This window comes from Haliotis rufescens, unplaced genomic scaffold, assembly GCF_023055435.1.
Source record: "Haliotis rufescens isolate VD_foot unplaced genomic scaffold, xgHalRufe1.0.p SCAF_2, whole genome shotgun sequence".
In the NCBI taxonomy this organism is placed as follows: domain Eukaryota; kingdom Metazoa; phylum Mollusca; class Gastropoda; order Lepetellida; family Haliotidae; genus Haliotis; species Haliotis rufescens.
In genome coordinates this window covers 47,034,894-47,055,996 of record NW_025963890.1, presented here as the reverse complement: position 1 = coordinate 47,055,996, position 21,103 = coordinate 47,034,894, and the positions used below count along the sequence as shown (strand labels likewise).

At 40.5% G+C, this 21,103-nt stretch overlaps 1 protein-coding gene across 3 annotated transcripts; it reads right to left on the bottom strand.

Moving 5' to 3' along the window:
• Window positions 1–312: 312 nt before the first annotated feature.
• Window positions 313–20,601, bottom strand: LOC124142202. Of its 3 annotated transcripts, XM_046510520.2 has the most exons (6): window positions 19,037–20,601; window positions 12,403–12,637; window positions 10,514–10,684; window positions 7,618–7,624; window positions 2,676–2,730; window positions 1,395–1,790 (listed from the first exon to the last, which is right to left on the bottom strand). In XM_046510520.2, the coding sequence occupies exons 1-6, from the start codon at window positions 20,306–20,308 to the stop codon at window positions 1,545–1,547; spliced, it is 1,986 nt and encodes a 661-aa protein (XP_046366476.2). In that variant the 5' UTR covers window positions 20,309–20,601; the 3' UTR covers window positions 1,395–1,544. The 3 variants fall into 3 exon arrangements, with proteins under 3 accessions (XP_046366474.2, XP_046366476.2, XP_046366477.2); XM_046510518.2 differs by lacking the exon at window positions 7,618–7,624 and having other exon boundaries at window positions 313–1,790; window positions 19,037–20,599; XM_046510521.2 differs by lacking the exon at window positions 7,618–7,624 and having other exon boundaries at window positions 10,510–10,684.
• Between the last annotated feature and the right edge of the window lie 502 nt (window positions 20,602–21,103).

Here is a 21,103-nt window from a genome sequence, read left to right as displayed (position 1 = left end):
CCCCCTACACTGGGTCACCATTCCATACATTCAGAGGACACTCAACACACGATATATCCCCACAATATATCTCCCCTACACTGGGTCACCATTCCATACATTCAGAGGACACTGAACAAACGATATATCCCCACATTATATCTCCCCTACACTGGGTCACCCTTCACTACATTCAGAGGACACTCAACACACGATATATCCCCACAATATATCCCCCCTACACTGGGTCACCCTTTAATACATTCAGAGGACATGTCAACACAGTATTCATCGCACGGTGCAAGTGTCAGGAATTTAATAAAAAAGTACACGCTGTTATATTATTTTTATTGTCCTTCCAAACTTGATCAAACATGTTGCCATGCATACAGTGTCATTTAATTCTCCTAACATACATTCATGTAACATTGTACATTGTCTTGCAGATCAACTAACTGTGCACAATTTCTTTTGGTGAAAGTTTGCATGAAAGTTTTAGTCCCAGCAATACCCGTAAAACAGTTACAGAAAAGTCTTGCCTTGATGACCAAACAACTGCATTTACCTGCCAGTTCAAAAACATTGTACTCAACAGAATCACACTGTCTGCACATGTTAACACAGAGCCCATCACAGAAGTAGCGTGGAAATGTCCCATTCAAGCCATTTGCCACTGTAACATATGCACAATATACTTTACCGATTCTCAGAAAGGGAGCAAGGGGTACCAGTGGAGATGCATTCAAACACACATATTTACACAAGTTCATCTTTTGATACTTGACTCAAAGGATTTGAATCCAAACTGATTGGCGCCAGTCACCATGGTTACCGTAACTTGAAAAAATGTGTTTTCCTTCTGTTACAGTAAAACCAGCAAAACCCTTGAATACGGAACAAATACTTTCCCACTATCTTCATGGAAATATCTCTCCAAACATACACTGCTGAAAAGAAGGTAAACATACATGCCCCATGACTGATAACGATAGTAATATGAAAGAATTGGGTGTTCTTTAACTTCTTTTGAGTAGTATAGTACATATACATAGTGATATTACTCAATACCATGATACATTATCCAGAAACTTGTTAGTCCAGAAGCCTAGGAACAATATGGTCTGGGCAAACAAGGTTTCACAGTATAGACATGACATATACACAGGTAAGCTACATCTACATCATAACATGCAATTACACTCGGAAATGCAAATGTACAAGCTGTTGAGATTTGAGGTAACGTGAACATTGCAGGACGCGCACAGCTGAACATCTACAATTCCTGTACATCAGAGAGTCACCAACACCATCCCACTGAAATGACGGATGTACGACACCCACAGCATCATCTCTGCTACATCATCCCTACCACCTTCCGGACCCTGTCCAGAACAAGACCAATGTTCTGTCGGTAAAGTCGCTCGTTGCTCAAGTCGATGTAGCTCTGCCGTAGAAGCAGCCTCTTGACCTGCGCCGGCGCCGTCTCGATGGGGACGAAGCGGAGGAGGAGAGGTATGACTGGTTTGTTGTAGTTCTCGGCCAGACCTAAATCCTTCACACAGTTGTCACTTTGTAGATATTTTGGTGTGATGCAGCAGAGCACGACCGCCGATGACTTCATTGTCCGCTGGATCTGTCCCTGTAACGTGTCGTTGGCCGTATCCAAGTTGGTGCAGTTGATGCTGCTTCTTGTGCTGTGACTGCTGTGGCCGCGAGGCAGGTTCACGCTGATGTCGGCCCAACAAACGAGACCTGCTCGTTCCAGGTACATCTGTATTTCCTCCACCTTGCTCTGCATGTCCCATTGGTAGCTGGAACAGGGAAATATAACAGATATTACATATTACAGCTGGAACAGGGAAATATAACAGATATTACATGACAGCTGGAACAGGGTTATATAACAGATATTACATGACAGCTGGAACAGGGAAATAAAACAGATATAACATGACAGCTTGAACAGGGAAATATAACGGATATTACATGACAGCTGGAACAGGGAAATATAACAGATATTACATGACAGCTGGCACAGGGTAATATAACAGATATTACATTCAAAGCTAGAACAAGGGAAATATAACAGATATCACATTGGTAGCTGGAACAGGAAATATAACAGATATCCAATTGGTAGCTGGAACAGGGAAATATAACATATATCCCATTGGTAGCTGGAACAGGGAAATATAACAGATATTACATTGGTAGCTGGAACAGGGAAATGTAACAGATATCCCATTGGTAGCTGGAACAGGGAAATGTAACAGATATCCCATTGGAAGCTGGAACAGGGAAATATAACAGATATCCCATTGGTAGCTGGAACAGGGAAATGTAACAGATATCCCATTGGTAGCTGGAACAGGGAAATGTAACAGATATCCCATTGGTAGCTGGAACAGGGAAATATAACAGATATCCCATTGGTAGCTGGAACAGGGAAATATAACAGATATTACATTGACAGCTGGAACAGGGAAACATAACAGATATTACATTGACAGCTGGAACAGGGAAATGTAACAGATATCACATTGACAGCTGGAACAAGGGAAAAATACCATATACAACATTAACAGCTGTAATTCTGAAAATAATCATCTGAATGTGCAAGTGAAGATGTGTGACCAACATCTGTATGTAAGAATGATAAAGTCGAGATAGATGGCAGATATTGGAAACAATATTACCTGATAAAGACCATGGGTTCTCCCTCTGTCCCCAGCATGGAGCTCATGCTGTCGGCTGAAACATCCAAACACCAGATGAAACATGGAACCCTACAACTAATTGATGGAAACATGCACAAAAACACCAGATGAAACACGGAATCCTACAACTAATTGATGGAAACATGCACAAAAACACCAGATGAAACATGGGACCCTACAACTAATTGATGGAAACATGAACAAAAACACCAGATGAAACATGGGACCCTACAACTAATTGATGGAAACATGCACAAAAACACCAGATGAAACATGGGACCCTACAACTAATTGATGGAAACATGCACAAAAACACCAGATGAAACATGGGACCCTACAACTAATTGATGGAAACATGCACAAAAACACCAGATGAAACATGGGACCCTACAACTAATTGATGGAAACATGCACAAAAACACCAGATGAAACATGGGACCCTACAACTAATTGATGGAAACATGCACAAAAACACCAGATGAAACACGGAATCCTACAACTAATTGATGGAAACATGCACAAAAACACCAGATGAAACATGGGACCCTACAACTAATTGATGGAAACATGCACAAAAACACCAGATGAAACATGGGACCCTACAACTAATTGATGGAAACATGCACAAAAACACCAGATGAAACACGGAACCCTACAACTAATTGATGGAAACATGCACAAAAACACCAGATGAAACATGGAACCCTACAACTAATTGATGGAAACATGCACAAAAACACCAGATGAAACACGGAACCCTACAACTAATTGATGGAAACATGCACAAAAACACCAGATGAAACATGGAACCCTACAACTAATTGATGGAAACATGCACAAAAACACCAGATGAAACACGGAATCCTACAACTAATTGATGGAAACATGCACAAAAACACCAGATGAAACATGGAACCCTACAACTAATTGATGGAAACATGCACAAACACTTGTGTGTGGGAGGGTAATACATATGCAATGTGCAGAAAGTTCCTAGCCTCCAACAACTGTAAAAAGAATGTCTTGAGTTTGGCAAGGCTGGGAACAGGACATTTATAGTCAGTTAACGCCCTTGCAATCGGGAAGACGCTGGATTAAAGACATAACTTGTGAATTTGTGAAAACAAATTCCCAAAGCAGTACAACCTTGAAACAGAAAGACCTCTGCTTCTTGCCCTAGTTGGTCCAGTAAACAACACCATTCTAGTGACCTTGACCTTCAAAGGTAGTTCAAAATATTACTTCAATGCTCACACTATGGATGTGTACCAAATGTAATCCTACCACAGACATGTAGCCAGCAAACACTACTTGGGTTCTCATGAACAGAATACAATTTGAAATATATGACCTTGAGAGCGCATTTAACTTCAAGTTGCAAGTATTTCAAGGTCATTCGCAAGGCCTTTAATTTTCACTGACAATCTATGAATGCCCTTCTCTGTGACCTACACTCACGACCTATTCCCTGTAGATGACATGTACCAAGTGCCACTGACCTACAGTGAATGCATCTGGAACTGGTTACACACCAACTAATGTCCAGGCTATGACCTTGAGGATGACCTTGACATGACTGATAAATGTGTCAAAAACATGTACAGGACTATAAAGGCGATATGCCCAGGCAGCACATGGTTTCCAAACCCAAGTGCAGCAGCAATAGTCAAATTAAGACAAAAGCTCAACCATTGTGAACAGTATTCCTATGTTAATGGGGCTGCCAAATTATTTAACAGAAAAAAAATAAATTCTTAGGCATATTTTTATTCTCAAAACTTTGTTGGCTGGAGTTAATTTGTCATTTATAGCTATTTTAACATGGCCTTGGTTAAGATGTTTTTTTCAAGTCAATATATATAAATATATATTGTTTTGTTTGTTTGTTGTTTAACACCACACTTGTAAATAATCCAGTCTGGACCAGACAATCCAGTGATTGACATCATGAGCATTGATGTTAACAATTGGGATACGATAACATGCATCAACCAAGTCAGCAAGCCTGACCACCAGATGCGCCATTAGTCACCTCTTACGACAGGCATGGGTTGCTGGAGAATTATTCTGTCCCGGATCTTCACGGGGTCAATATATAATATATCAATAATAATACACCGTAATTCATACCATGAAGCTACATGCCCTAACTGTCACAATCACATAACACAGGTAACAGTTAATTCTACAAAATACTTTCCAGTTATTGCAAATAATAATTTAAAGACAACAGCAATTCAACAACAACAACTTAATAACATGATCACTCAAATATGTCAATCATGATTCTCATCACAGAAAAACAACCGCCTTAAACACTGTTTCTTTGTTGTTGAACACCGCACTCAGCAATATTCCAGCTATATGATGGCAGTCTGTAAATCAAGTCTGGACCATGTGATTGATGTCATGAGCATCGATCCACGCAATTTGGATACAATGACATGCATCAAGCAAGTCAGCGATCCTGATCACCCGATCCCATTAGTCGCCTCTTACGACAAGCTTGGGTTGCTGAAGACCTATTCTATCCCGGGTCTTCAGAGGGCTTAAACATGGTTAAAGCACTTATTTTCACATGGAGAATAGTTTATGTTATATTTTCCAACTTGTCACATCTAAAAGATTCACACGCAAAGAGATTAGTACCTATTACATAAGGATACATGCATGTGTTGTGGAAGGCATTTGTTATTTGCAGACACCCTTATAGTATACACACTGTAGTTTAGACACTGCCACCGTGTTAGAGTGTTCATGTAGCTGTTTGTTTGTTTGTTTGTTTGTTTGTTTGTTTGTTTAATGCCACACACAGCAATATTCCCGCTATACGATGGCAGCATAATGAGTCTGGACCAGACAATTCAGTGATTGATAAAATAAGCAGCGATGGAGTGTGATGACACGCTAACTAGTCAACAAACTTACCACCCGATCCATTAACTCACCTCCTATGACCAGCATAGGTTACTGGGGACCTCTTCTAACCCAGAATCCCAATATCTATCTGTCACTCAATATCAAATTAATGCATGTTTTCTCTTTGCTGGTGACAACTTTGGCGAATTCTAAATGTCCTGCAGTCTTACATACGTGCTCCCAGTCTTAAATAGGTGGTCCTGCAGTCTTACATAGGTGGTCCTGCAGTCTTACATAGGTGGTCCTGTAGTTTTACATGGGTGGTCCTGTAGTCTTACATAGGTGGTCCTGCAGTCTTACATAGGTGGTCCTGCATTCTTACATAGGTGGTCCCGGTCTTACATAGATGGTCCTGTAGTCTTACATAGATGGTCCTGCAGTCATACATAGGTGGTCCTTCAGTCTGACATAGGTCGTCCTGCAGTTTTACATAGATGGTCCTGCAGTCTTACATAGGTGGTCCTGCAGTCTTACATCGGTGGTCCTGTAGTCTTACATAGGTGGTCCCGGTTTACATAGATGGTCCTGTAGTCTTACATAGATGGTCCTGCAGTCATACATAGGTGGTCCTGCAGTCTGACATAGGTGGTCCTGTAGTTATAGATAGGCGGTTGGGGCAGTGGGGTAGCCAAGTTGTTCAAGTGTTTCCTTGTCACGCTGAAGGCTTGGGTTTGATTCCCCACACAATGTGTGGAGCCCTAGTGTCTAGTGTTCTGATGAGCTGTACATCAATTCATATTGTCTGTTTGTTCTTGATGGAGAATAGTTTGTTAAGGGTTGTTTGCAATAACTGCAAGAAAACTGAGACAAGAGAGTAGAGACTGTGGGCTGCCATTCAGCTTACACTGGAAAATACCAGCCACAACACTGTCATCATGCTAGGGTTGGAAGATCGGGACGTCAATGACTCGTAAAGATTTAATTTAAGATGAAACAGCCCATATTTAAAGGTGACATGCTGTGAGTTACAACCAGTTTAACTAGTGGACAAAGACCAATCTCATTGAAATCAGATCTTAGTTCTTGCTATCGTTAAACAAAGATCTAAGGACATCCCATTATGGGTTACGTCAGAACGACCTTTCGCGGACTTTGACCGACCAATGAAATGACGGACAAGAAATCGACATTAGCCAATCAGAAGGCAGCTTCCTCGAGCATTACGACACACGTTTCAAACTGGCGACAGGGCTTCGAAACATATTTTGATGTATTCTCAATTAAAAATGTTAAAACTGACAAAAAGAACATTCTGGAATGGCTTATAGATGGTCTAGATTGTATGGATATAGTCATAAAACCTGTAACTGTCGTTCGGCATACCCTCTGTTAAATTTTTCGAGGTTGCAAGATGAGAAAACACATACCGTCCATCACTTTAATGATCTGGTAAGCGATGCTCTGATTGGTTGGATAAAAGATTGTTCTGATGTGACCCGTAATGGGATGTCCTCAGATCTTTGTTTAGCGGTAGCGAAAACTAAGATCTGACTTTAATGAGATTGACAAATGACAAACAGCACAAGATTCATGACATGTTCTGTGAACAGTGCTTATTTTTTTAGACGCGCAAATAGCACATAAGGACTTTAGAGGAACCCATATTGAGTCAAACCACATACTGTGTTACTCTCATTGATCGAGTAGCTTGTATATCTGGTCACAAAAAATATGCAGTTTCACTTACAATTCATAGATTTTTCAAAGTTTTGAACTGACTTACAGAAAAACAAGTTAGGAGCCTGTAACCATGGTAACTGGCAGCTGAGATATACAATGGAAAGTAGGGAAATATCGCACACACCGAAGCAACTACTACAGGATGTCTAGAGGGAGAAGGAATCAGTGGAGGGAGAAGGTGACGGGTCAGTCAGAATCTTCATCACCAAGTGCATAAGAGTGGAGAGAGGAGACGCTAGATGAGCACTCTATCTAGGCTAGTTGATGCTAGGAAACCAGAGGAACTACTGAATACTTATATGAGTAAACTATAAAACATCACCTTCGTCCTAAAATTTGTGCAGCAAAAAGAGAAAAATATATCATTAGAAAATTGTAGTTACATATCTGTAGGAAGCTAGCCTTACCATAACATAAGCTTATATTTTCAAACTTTCAGTTAAATATCTGTAGGAAGCTAGCTTTATCATAACATAAGCCTATTCAAAATTTCAGTTATATATCTGTAGGAAGCTAACCTTATTATAACATAAGCATATATTGTTCAACCTTACAGTTACATATCTGTAGCAAGCTAACCTTATCATAACATAAGCATATATTCAAAATGTCAGTTATATATCTGTAGGAAGATTACCTTCTCCTATTGTAGGCACAGTTATAAATGACCACACATTCAACTTGTTATCTGATGAAATTGTGTGAATAAATATCTCCAGGTGATATGGGTCAATACAATGAGGTAAACGTATTCACTATAATCCCATGCAAGCCAGCAATGTTTACATTCCATGCAGTGTCTTTACAGTGCAACATGGTACCCTACAACTAACCTCAATAAATAGACACTGGATGAGATATGGCTATTAGCCTATCTATATAACTTTACATGGATTCATGTAGGAAGATTAGCTTTCTACTTTCATACTTATTTAGTATGCCTTCCATCTTCCCGAGAAAAGGGAGACAACTGCCAGTAAAAGTCCAGTTTCCACCCTTGCCGAACTAGGCTCGGATTATGGAGTTACATTATGGCTGGTCTAACGAGTCAATGCATAGTCGCATCACAATCACGTAAGGAAATCAAATTCAGGTTCGTAGATAGCCGTGCAGGTCGACTGCAGGATTTACAAAGCATGTGCACCGTCAACTTAGTGTCAAAATACATTTTTCCAAATCTTTTCATATTTATAATGAAGGTGCTCACGTGATTTGATGCACTTTGCGAAGTAAGAGCTGTTTTATTACAATATAGATCTGGATTATCTATTAGGTCATCTTCACTGGGTGCCACCATTTTGTGTGAAGCAAATGCAAGTGATATCAGAGGTGGAATCTGATTGGTCAATAGGAGGGATATAGAAGGGACATAACTCGTAATAACCACTGGTGGCGCTACGATCAATCCCAGCAATTCCAGCCTAGTTCAGCAAGGGTGGAAACTGGACTTTTACAATCAGTTAACTCCCTTGCCTCGGGAAGATGCATGCCTTCATTATGGCAAAGTTTATAGAATGTCACATATCTCGACCCATAACTGTAAATATAGCGAAGATCATAATCAGAAAACATTGACCATTATGTCTACAAATATTAACAAAAAAATACCGATCATAAAAGCACGAGTCTGATTATTTTGACCACTGACCCTGTTTAAAAAAAATAATGATAATAATAAGGTCATCAAAATTGGACCAAATGGACTTGGACTTTCAACCGAGAAATTTGTCAGACAACCAGTAAAGCAGACTCAGTCAAAACTGAAGCATAAAGAAAGCGTTCCTGCTTGTGCATGAAAGCCGGTGATTTATAAATGTCAAGCTGTGACTCAGTGCAACAGCGTCTGTTCAGTGATACATATATACAATGGTACATATCTTATATATAGACCCCTAGCCTGCAGGGAGACGGAATGTAGCACACAAATATTGGGCAGGTGGGTCTGGAAATGCATACTCAAATCATCTTAATCAGGGATCTTACTGTGAATTGAAAAAATGCATGGTAACAGCAAAACAATACAGGTGACAAGTAAAGTGTAAGCTTAATAAATATAAATCTGCAAAAACATGGCTGTGCAGTGTCCAAGAAAATGATGATAAACTTGTTTTGGCAAAATAACTGCACCATGGCAGAAGGTGTCTTTTAGATAAATAAACTTTTTGAAAATTGAAAATAAATTAATAAATACGATCCACTGAAAAAATCTGGTGTCAGCAATGGAATCTGAGTAGATATATCACTCGCACAACTGACAAATGAAAAGGGCAAGACTTGGCTGACCTATTACATCTGCCCCGTATTGTAGAAAAAATATTAACATGCCCTTTTCTTGAAGACAGAGGGGGCACGTCTAAGGCGCCGCGATTCACTGTGCAGAGTTGCGTCCCTTGGGCACGCCAGAAACCTATGATTGTGGGTTTGAATCCCAGTTCGCCCCAATTATGTTTCTAGGTTTGTCAGCACCATACCCGTGCTCGTGGGTTTCACCGAAGTGGTAAACGTCTGAGACCTGCATCACTTTGGGCTTTCCTCCCACATTAAGCTGACACGCCGTGATATAACTGGAATACTGTTTAAAGCAGCGTTAAACCCAACTCACTCACTCACTCATTCACTTGAAGACAAGTTCAAAGAATACAGTTCGTTATTTTCAATTATCTAAAAAATATTGTTTATAATTAGCAAATTTTTATGTTGGAAAAGATAATTGATCTCCTAAACATTAGAATAAAATATGCTGATATCAAACCAAAATAAACTGAAAAAATCAAATTGATCCCAAAAAGCATGTGCCCTTCTTTCTAATGCTTTAAGAAACAGCCAGGGCAATTGCCTTTCATATGGCCATTGATGAAATTACTCGTGTATTGGTATGCAAGAAGAACAAAGTGTGTCGGACTATCACATTTGATGGTGCTTGGATCTAGGGATGGACAGTTTGAGAACAGACTCAGTATTTTGGGGAGATGTGGATTAACATTAGTGTGCTTCATTTTTGAAAACTAAATATCACATGGAACACCAGGATGTGTGCACACTACATTCGACTGTGGACAAGAAGACAGCCAAGTGGCACATAATACAATCGGGAAGTGTGTGACTCTAGAAGTTCTAAATGACTTGACTTGACAAGGAATGCATTTACAATCACACACATACAAACACAAGGTCGACAGTGACAACGGATGCAAGACAGGTGATGAGTTACTACCTACTTCGGCAGCCAGCAAGGACCTCCAGCGGCTTCAGTCCGTCGGCCATCTTGTTGAGGTACGTCTGTTCCAGGACCACGCCAGGAACGCGGCGGAGCGGCTTGATGTGGTGTTCCAGAACATCCAGACTCTCTGTGTACATCTTGGTCTCGAAGTCGATGGCTGGACACTCTCCTGAAACAGTGAAGTGGGTAAGTGTTTGTTTGTTTGTTGGTTGTTTAACGCCACACTAGTATCTAGATTTCTTCAGATTTCAGAAAATACTCTTTAGTCTCCTTTCTATCATATGTGACCCACCAGGATTTATTTGTTCGTTTTTTAACGCCCGCCCTCACCAATATTCCAGCTATATGACGGTGGTCTGTAAAAAGTTGAGTGTGGACCAGACAATCCAGTGATTGACATCATAAGCATCGATTAATGCAATTGGGATACGATGACATGCATCAACCAAGTCAGCGAGCCTGACCACCCGATCTGTTAGTTGCCTCTTACATCAAGCATAGTCGCCTTTTACAGCAAGCATGGGTTCCTGAAGACCTATTCCACCCCAGATCATCACGGGGTAAGTGGGTAAGTGAGTGAATCACTTTTACATTCCTTTTAGCAAAATTCCAATTTATCAATCAAACTACCAATAACTTTGGAACTCTCACACACCATCAGAAAATAGTAGTATACAGTTCATGTTCGTATAAGTAACATATGCCCCTTGGATCATTCTGTATCAATAGGCCCGGGTAAGAATAGGTCCCCAGGATTATTGCTGATAAATTTTATCACTGGTTTGTCTGGCCCAGATGCACTAATTTACAGGTTATCGTGATGTTGCTAGAATATTGCTGTATTACAACAAATAAATGTATGACACTGACATGATACTGTAAATCATTAAAATACTAAAGACAATTGATAAGACTATGAGTGAGTGAGTGAGTGAGTGAGTGAGTGAGTGAGTGAGTGAGTGAGTGAGTGAGGTTTTGTTGAACAGTATTTCAGCTCTATCAACACAGCATGTCAGCTTGACGTGGGAGGAGTGAGTGAGTGAGTTGGGTTTAACACCGCTTTTAACATTATTCCAGTTATATCACGGCGTGTCAGCTTGATGTGGGAGGAAAGCCCGAAGTGTGATGCAGGTCTCAGACGTTTACCACTTTGGTGAAACCCACGAGCACGGGTATGGTGCTGACAAACCTAGAAACATAATTGGGGTGAACCAGGATTCGAAACCCACAATCATAGGTTTCTGGCGTGTCCAGGGGACGCAACTGTGCACGTGGGAGGAAAGCCTGAAGCGAAGCAGGTCTTAAGACATTTGGTGAAACCCACAAGCATGAGTACGGTGCACACAAACCTAGAAACTCATTTACTACCCCCCCCACCTTTATAACCTGCCCCAACCCGGGTACCTGCTGTAGGTCTCAAGTGATGGGTACAAAATGTCTTATTGGGAATTGTTTGACCGTGGCCCTGGCAAAATGTAGTAGATACACGTATAAAACGATTTGGTTATGCAAACACTGAAGTTGATTGAAGTTTTACCTTTATTCAAACATATTAAAGTCAGAAGGAATGCGTGCATAGTCAGAAAGAAATGGGAACATTAGTGACTTATAGTGTAACCATAGAGTTCTAGATAATTTTTTACATTAAACAATATATCACATGACTAACCACGGGTCCGGGTAGCCCTGTGGGTACCCGGGTCCTACTCAGTATCCACCTGACCCGAGGATCCGAGTACCTGAGTTACCCGTCCCAGCCCTACCAGAAACATAATCATGGCAAACCAGGATTCAAAACCACAATCACAGGATTCTGGCACACCTAGGCAACACAACTCTACATAGACACCCAGTTTACAACAACATAATAGTCTTCATTCAATTTACCGAGGACTGCCTTCAGTGACACTCTTAGATTGGTCCAAACATTTTTGAACATAGACGTCACTAGCTTCTTCCCCAACCAATCAGCAAACAGGACTTCATGGAAGACAAACGGTGATCCTGTAGATGCCGCAGTCAAAAGGACAATCACATGGGTTGCTGTGGCGATTTGGGGGCCATTGATTTGAAGGAACTCCTCTTTCGACCTGCCTAGTTTCATGCCATCATGATGTATGACCTGGAAAACAAACACATTTTGTAACCATGGAAACTGACACATTTTACACACAAATCATATATTACAATACCCTCCCTAAAGACCAAATCCTCTACTCCCTCCTGTGACAATGCTATACTCCAGGGCCCACTTTTCACAAAACCATCTTAGCACTAAGACTATCGTGAGCCTATGTTAAAGTATGGGAGTTAAGATCATCTTAGCGCTAAGATCGCTTTGTGCACGTGGGCCCAGAGCATGACCTGCATAAAGCAAACAAGTATTGGAGTTTGAAATGGTCCCCTGCACTCCATGTCACTGTACTCCGATATCAATTACTAATCTGGCCAACTCGAATACATGACACATTCCATGACCCCTAGAATGAGACTTCCCTAAAAAGGGCAGAATGGTAATATCAAGTCATTGCTAAGTACTAAGTAAGTACTCATTCACTAGATTGTTTGTTCCATGAAGGTAACATCATACAATCCTAAACTCCCCTAAAACAATCCTACACTTTCTTAAAGACAATCCTATAACTCCCCTGATACAATCCTATAATTCCCCTACAGTCACATACTCTCTTAAAGACAAGCCTATACTCCCCTCAATACAATCCTACACTTCCTTAAAGACAATCCTATAACTCCCCTGATACAATCCTATAACTCCCCTGATACAATCCAATAATTCCCCTACAGTCACATACTCTCTTGAAGACAAGCCTATACTCCCCTCAATACAATCCTACACTTCCTTAAAGACAATCCTATAACTCCCCTGATACAATCCTATAACTCCCCTGATACAATCCAATAATTCCCCTACAGTCACATACTCTCTTGAAGACAAGCCTATGCTCCCCTCAATACAATCCTACACTTCCTTAAAGACAATCCTATAACTCCCCTGATACAATCCAATAATTCCCCTACAGTCTCATACTCTCTTAAAGACAAGCCGATACTTCCCTCATTACAATCCTACTCCCCCTTGAAGACAATCCTTTAACTCCCCTGATACAATCCTGTAACTTCCCTAATACAATCCTATAACTCCCCTGATACAATCCTATAATCCCTAAATACAATCCAGTAATTCAACAAATACAACCCTATACTCTCTTAAAGGGCAAGTAAAGTGACAAAATTATTGAGACTTTGTTTGTGAATATCAATTTTTGATTGAGAGAAATTCATAATATTTGTAGAAAGTATATATATGTCCAAGTGAAAGTGATGAAATCACACGCTCCATAATCAGCTATCAGAACAAACCAATTTGGGGGCGTGGCCTAAAGCTACCAGCGCAGCGGTGACAACTGTTTTCATTGGCTGTTGCATTTGCCGTGTTTATCTTGTGATTCTTAACCATAATACATATACAGTTTCTGATATTTCTGTTAATGCTACAAAAATAGAAACATTGCATACATTGTTGAATGAGTGATCACCTGATCCCATTAGTCACCTCTTTCGACAAGCCTTGGTTGCTGAAGACCCATTCTAACCCGGATCTTCACAGGTCGTTGAATGTGTGAAACCACCCTTGATTGTGACATTACGATAACAATTTAAGATCGGTAATTACAGTCTCATTACTAACTCCCGTTCAGGTAATAAAACACCAGCTGCCCTCGGCCCTATTCCACACAATAAATGCCTGTCAGGGATTAATCCCCTCAGTAAACACCTGAAGGCATCTTCAGTGTTGTTACCAAGGTGACATATGTTGTTGATACAGTAATGAAATAGATGAGCAGACAGAAAAAAACTGTTGTGTGTCACAAAACCCGAGGCAGAAGCAGCCAGATTGGGCGTTGGTCTGATTGTCATGAGTGTCAAACACCGGGAACCCATTTTAACATCCAGTAAGGAGATTCCCCGGAATGGAGGAATTTTTTCGTTTGGGGGAATGATGTCATTTTTTATCGTCAGTTTTACGCTATTTATGTTTTTCAAATTGAAATTTTGGTCAAGCATTTGTGATTAAGTATGCCCTAACGTTAAAATCAGCATAGTTGCTTTATTGAATTTTCTTGCCGATATTGACACTCCTATAATTCCTCTAATACAGTCCCATACTTCCCATAAAAACAATCCTATACTTCCCCTAAAGATGACCCTCCTCAAAGACTCCCATGGTATAACTGGGACCACTACATACATAGGAATGGTTTACAAGTATTGTGTCTGGCAATAACTTCAATTATGCTTCTGTAAGTATACACCATATTGTTCCATACAATGATAGCCCAGTGTATACATGGTATACACACTGAATATATCCCCCCGCCTAGGCTTACAGCCTAATGCTGGTCAAGCTGCTCGGCAAACAGCGGAAGCCACAACACACTTAAGCCTGAATATCCTTGGAATGGCAATATTTATACATGTATACGGCATTTGGAGTATGTTATAGTGATATTTATGTTTGTTTGTTGAACGCCACACACAGCAATATTCCAGTTATATGACAGCGGTCTGTAAATAATCGAGTCTGAACCAGATAATTCAGTAATTGTCATCATCAGCATTGATCCACGCAATTGAAACACGATGACATGCATCTACCAAGACAGCGAAATCTAACCACCTGATCCTGTTAGTTGATCTTAGTCTTAAGGCAAGCATGTATTCCTGAAGACCTATTCTAACCCGGATCTTTATTATATTTATATTTATGTAGGATACATAATGCAGTTATTTAATATTTGTGTACAAATCTTGTAGCAGAGTATTACAATGTAACTTGTTACAATAGTGTTTTTGCTACTGTATGTTCTACTCTGTAGCAACTAGCTAGGTAATATTGATGTGTTATTTCACACATAACAAACCATCCAAGTGTATATATTTGTATAAACTACTCTCAAATTCACAAGTAATCATATCACATTCAGTTTTGTGTGTCTATTTAACTGACCTCAGCATGCTTATGATACAGTACTTATATCAAAGGGACCGCCTCTGTGGCCTTTGTGGTAGAGAGTCCACCCGGAGAGTGGAAAGTCATGGGTTCGATCCCCGGCCACGTCATACCAAAAGACGTTAAAAGATGGTACTTGTTGTTACCCTGTCTGGCGCTCGGCATAAAGGCGCTAAAACAAGGACTGGTCGACTCGGAGTCAGTATACTGTGTCTGAGTGGGGTATTCATGTTAAACTGTGGCATGGTGTCTCAGTGGGCTAGCACTATAAATCGTCATTAGTCCGGACTAGTACAAGCAGCCACACACACATGTGCATGCACGTCGCTATATAAGTGCAATAATCTCGGACGTGACGTTAAATCCAATTTCACCTCACCTCACTTATATCAAAATGCCTCTCTTGATGTGTCAGTTGGTACGAACAAGACAAGATGACACTGATAATCAACTAATAAATTCCTGTTTACTAAACAAATCACACTCACTTAATGTCAATCACTAATGTAATACATCATCGTCATGAAAGGCGACTATGGGGATCGGGTGGTCAGATCGCTGTCGTTTGATGCATGTTATCGTATCCCAATTGCGTAGATCGATGCTAAGGATGTTAATCACTGGATTGTCTGATCCAGACTCGATTATTTACAGATTGGGTCATATAGCTGGAATATTGCGTTTAACAACAAAGAAACATATCATTGTGACTATAATCATGATAATCATGTAATGTAGAAAACACAACACAACAATACTATCTATTTCCTGAAACAGTCACGAGAATCATCAGTGTTGACAGGTGACGCCTACACTGCTCAGTTAAACACAATCAGTTGTGGGATCTGTGGCCACTAGAACATACAGAAAACATCTCTAAATCTGTCACGGTGTACCCACACAATAATGCTCGTCAGCCATTGAAGCTACATGTATATAATCTACCAAGCCTCGTCTGTCTTCAGGGTACATCTCAAATTGGTCATTATTTACCGATCACTGATCACGCTGACACAATCTATCGAACAACACAACTATTACCATATGTTCTTGGGGCAAATTATACCACAAAAAAGTAATGTATATTTAGTATGTGTACAGTGTGTGTTTCAGTTAATAGATTTCATGAAGGATTAGCTGGTGTCAGTTCATATCAAGAAATCAATCATAAACATGATTGATTATTTTCCAATGATTTTAGTTCAGTATGTAGAAATTATGGGTGATAATCACATTACACAACACACCCAGACACCAGACATGGTTTCCAGGCATGTTGCCATGGTTCCTGGTTCCGTATTTTCCTAACAGATGTGCTTGTGCTGCCTAGTACAGTCCATCTTCCCGAGGCAAGAGAGTTAACTGGCTATAAAAGTCCAGTTTCCACCCTTGCCGAACTTGGCTGGAATTACTTGGCTCGATCATAGCGCCACCAGTGGCTATTACCAGTTATGTCCCTTCTAAGCCCCTCCTATGGACAAATCAGAACCTATCTCCCGTATCACTTGCATTTGTTTCACACAAAATGGTGGCACCATCGATAATCAAGATCTATATTGTGATAAAACGGGTCTTACATCGCGACATGCACCAAATCACGTGAGCACCTTGATTAAAAACATGAAAAGATTTGGAAAATATCTGCTGACAATGAGTTGGCGGTGCACATGCTTTGCAAATCCTGCAATCGACCGAAACCTGCACGACATTTTTGTGAACCGAATTTCGATTTCGGCGCACGATTTTGATTGGACTATGCATAGACTCGTTAGTCCAGCCAAAATGTAGCTCCATAATACTAGCCTAGTTTGGCAAGGGTGGAAACTGGACTTTTTTAGTCAGTTAACTCACTTGCCTCGGGAAGATGAGTACAGTCAAACAATTGAAGAGTTTGCTGTCTAATTAATTGTTATTTACATGAGTGACATTTGTATGAACATGAATGCCCTCAAGGGTATCATATTTCTGGTCTCTTTCATGATGGCAAGGGAGAGTTTTTTTTGTTATATGTATACTTTTTTAACAAACTGTCATTGAGTGTCAGCTGTGTACATTAACTAACTGATGCTTCAAATGTCATATCATCGTATTGTTCTCAAAGTGGATTAAATCTCATAAACGATGACGTTAAGGTATCCTACAGGTTTCATACAAATCGTCCCGGGGATGTTATCTTCTCATTAACTGTTTGTGTAATGTTTAGTGTTATTATTTGTAATGTTGCGTTTCTCTGCTGGGGTTCGAACCCTCACATATTGTATGTAATTTCGCTAAATATTATCAACTCAATACCAGCTTGGCCACAAGGGCTTTGTGAAAAGTGTGAAAATATTTTGAACACATACTTTGAAGTGTTAATTATTATTGGCAGTGTGTGATAAAATATATTGCTATTTTTCTGAATTATTTTAATTTTAATCTGAAATTATCAATAAACTGTTTCTACTTTATGATTCAAACCATCTTCCTGACTCAAGGTAATTAACTGACTATAAAAGTCCAGTTTCCACCCCTGCCAGATTAGGCTGGAATTTCTGGGCTCCTTCGCAGGTCCATCAGTGGCAATTACGAGTTATGTCCCTCCTATTAACCAATCAGATTCCACCTCTCACACGCCATGTTTCAAACAAAATGGCAAAGCCCAGTCAAGACGATCTGATTGATAATCAAAACCTATGTTGTAATAAAACGGGTCTTACTTCGCAAAGTGCATCAAATCACAGGAGCAGCTTGATTAAAAACATGAAATGATTTGGAAAATATCTATTGACGCTTAATTTGAGCTGGCGGTACTACATGCTTTCCAAAGTTTGCAATGTCTGGATATACGAACGAGATGTCGATTTAGTTATGCAATTTTGATTGGACTATGCATAAACTTGTTAGTCTATCAAAAACATAACTCCATAATTGCAGCCTATTTCGACAAGGATGGAAACTGGACTTTTATAGTCTGTTAACTCCCTTGCCTCGGGAAGATGGATTCAAACAGATGCACACTGGCTTCAACATATGTAAAAGCAACAGCCGAGAGTGTGTTGTCATCATGGACAAGTTACATGAGAACATTTGTATAGAGGATAAACAACTAAACTCTCAACCAGTTCATGCAGTTCATTCATTGTAATCGGGTGACCAATTATTTTTTACGAAAAATGTGTACACATATTATCATCATTTTAACACATTTTGAAGCATAAAGTCAGCATATAAGTTTAATAAACACTTTCACCATGTTCACTTGGGTTGTTATGAGATTAATACCACCATCCTCGAAATAAAAAACTCAGGGCTAACATCAGTTGGTTTTATCCCTGGGTGCAAGTTTGGTCTCAAAAAGAAAACTGAGACATTTCACATATTATATGACTTTCACAATTTCAGAAGGGACATAAAATTATAATATAGATATACATGTATATCACAATACATCACCTTAGATCATAAGCATTCAAATCCAAACGTACAACAGTTACCTCAATTACTCACCTGTAAGTTTTTTTTCCTTAGATCAGCCTTGATATTCTGCGCCAGCCTGACATCAGCTGGGTCATAAATCACATACACCACGTCAGGTTTTGCACGTTGAGCTCGTGCTCGCAAGTGCCAGTTGTCCGGCTGTTTGTGCTCCTTGTCCAGTGTCTGTAAGATCTGTTGCATGATTTTCTTCCTGACCACTCGACTGTCCACCCCCAGGTACTTGACCATGTCGTGGTCTGTCAGTGACATGAGCAGAAACCCGTCTACCATGTTCTCGGCAAGACTCTGGCGATAGAACTCTTTGATGCCGAGTTTGAACAACCATTCCTGCAAGTCCCCCACGTTCCATTGACAGATCTTCTTCCGTTTGTATTCGCCGGTGAACTCGGCGTCGGGTGCACACAGCGGGGTCGGGGGAGAGGTGAGGGTGGCGAACTTTTCCAGCTCTTCCATCACAGAACCAATCACGATAGACGTCTTCTCCGCCAGACTCAGCTTGGCGTGAACAGTCAGGTCTACGGCGTCTTTGAGGATGCCGCTGTAGTGCTTTGGTACCTCGCTGTTTTCTATGTTATTGAACAGAATTGGAAAGAGTCGGACGGAAGCGGGATCCATCCTATGCCTGTCGATAAGCGCCTTGCCTTCGTACACGGAGACAGGGCACGTGAAGTAACTGTCTGACAACACGAGGATTGCTGCTCGACATTTCTCCACAGCTTCCATTCTTAGAGAAAACCAGCATGGACTGTCCGTGTTCTTCTCGTCTTTGTCAAACCAAAGATCGTCTGCCAGATTGTTTTCTTTGAGTTGCTGGGTCGTTTCTACAACGAATCTCCGCTCCAAGAACCCAGCATCTGGGGAGTAAGACACGAATATCCCCTTCTTTGGTTTCTTGCTTTTTGAACTCATTGTAGAATTTGACGTTTTCAGAGGTTCCATTTTGTTGGAATCGGGTTTCTTGGCAAGTTCGGTGTCCTTGACTTGCGGAGGTTTCTTAGCTTTGTCATTTGACACTGAATCGAACTGGTTGATGCTCTCTGGTTTGTCCCCAGCAATTGACTTCTTTATTTCTACAGATATCTTCCCTAAATCATTATCGTTATGCTCCTCGCTCTTACCCGTCTCTTCCTCTCGCGGCGTTTCCTTCTCCGGCACGTCGACGTGTTTATTCGACTCGTCATTCTGAATGACAGGTGCAGATGGTGCGTCTTTCTTTCCTTTCTCCATAATGTTGTTTTTGTCTGTCACTCCGATACCACCCCCGTCTGTTGTTTTGCCCATTCTCTCCCCACAAACACTTGACTTTTCACCTGTGGCGTCTATCACCTCAACATACCCCTCCGTTTCACTATCTCACGTTGTCAGGGTACGTAAACATATCCACATGCTCGCAATAGTAGACGTACACTCAAATAATCGTCAAAACATTTGTATTCACGACAAATTCATCAATTATCTACAGTTCTGTCACATTTACTTGGCCGACCGACGCGACTATGGCTTCCTGGCTTGGCTAGCAGCACATAGAAACCAAACACAGCCGGGCTACGGATTCGTCACGTGTGGCTGCGCTGTTCTGGCTGTTCCATTGTCCTCCCCCGGTAGTGAGATCGATAATGTTTCAAAGTGGCCCTCTTTATTGCTGAGGTTAAGTTACGTTATATTTAGGAACAAAGCTGTCGGTGAAAAGGTCATAAACTACTGGTACTCGAGGAGAAAACAATTAACCATACTTCAAAAACGACTAAGAAAAACTCACGCTTTCTTATCAACGCGTTGAAGTAGATTCTGCTTTAGTAAACCTGTCATTGAAAAATGACCCTCAATTTGTAACTTCAAAAGAAACTTACGGCGTTTGTCATGGGGAAACACCCTCCATACTAAATTTCGATTTTTTGTATAGCCGTTTTTTCATTCCTTATGTCATGGAAAGAAGATTTCTTAAATTTACCATGTGAAGTTTTAGGTCCCATACCATGTGTATGCTTATTATAATATTTCCATACTCAATCCATTTATTGAAACACGATTGCATTTTAGGTTTTAGATCAACATGACGTAAATAATAATACGCTG

Coding starts and splice junctions, on each gene's coding strand:
- LOC124142202 (XM_046510518.2), bottom strand. CDS start 20,308: ATGGGCAAAACAACAGACGGGGGTGGTATCGGAGTGACAGACAAAAAC. Junction 12,638..19,036: donor TAAGGAAAAAAAACTTACAG/GTGAGTAATTGA, acceptor TTTGTTTTCCAG/GTCATACATCATGATGGCAT. Junction 1,791..2,675: donor GAACCCATGGTCTTTATCAG/GTAATATTGTTT, acceptor TCCCTGTTCCAG/CTACCAATGGGACATGCAGA.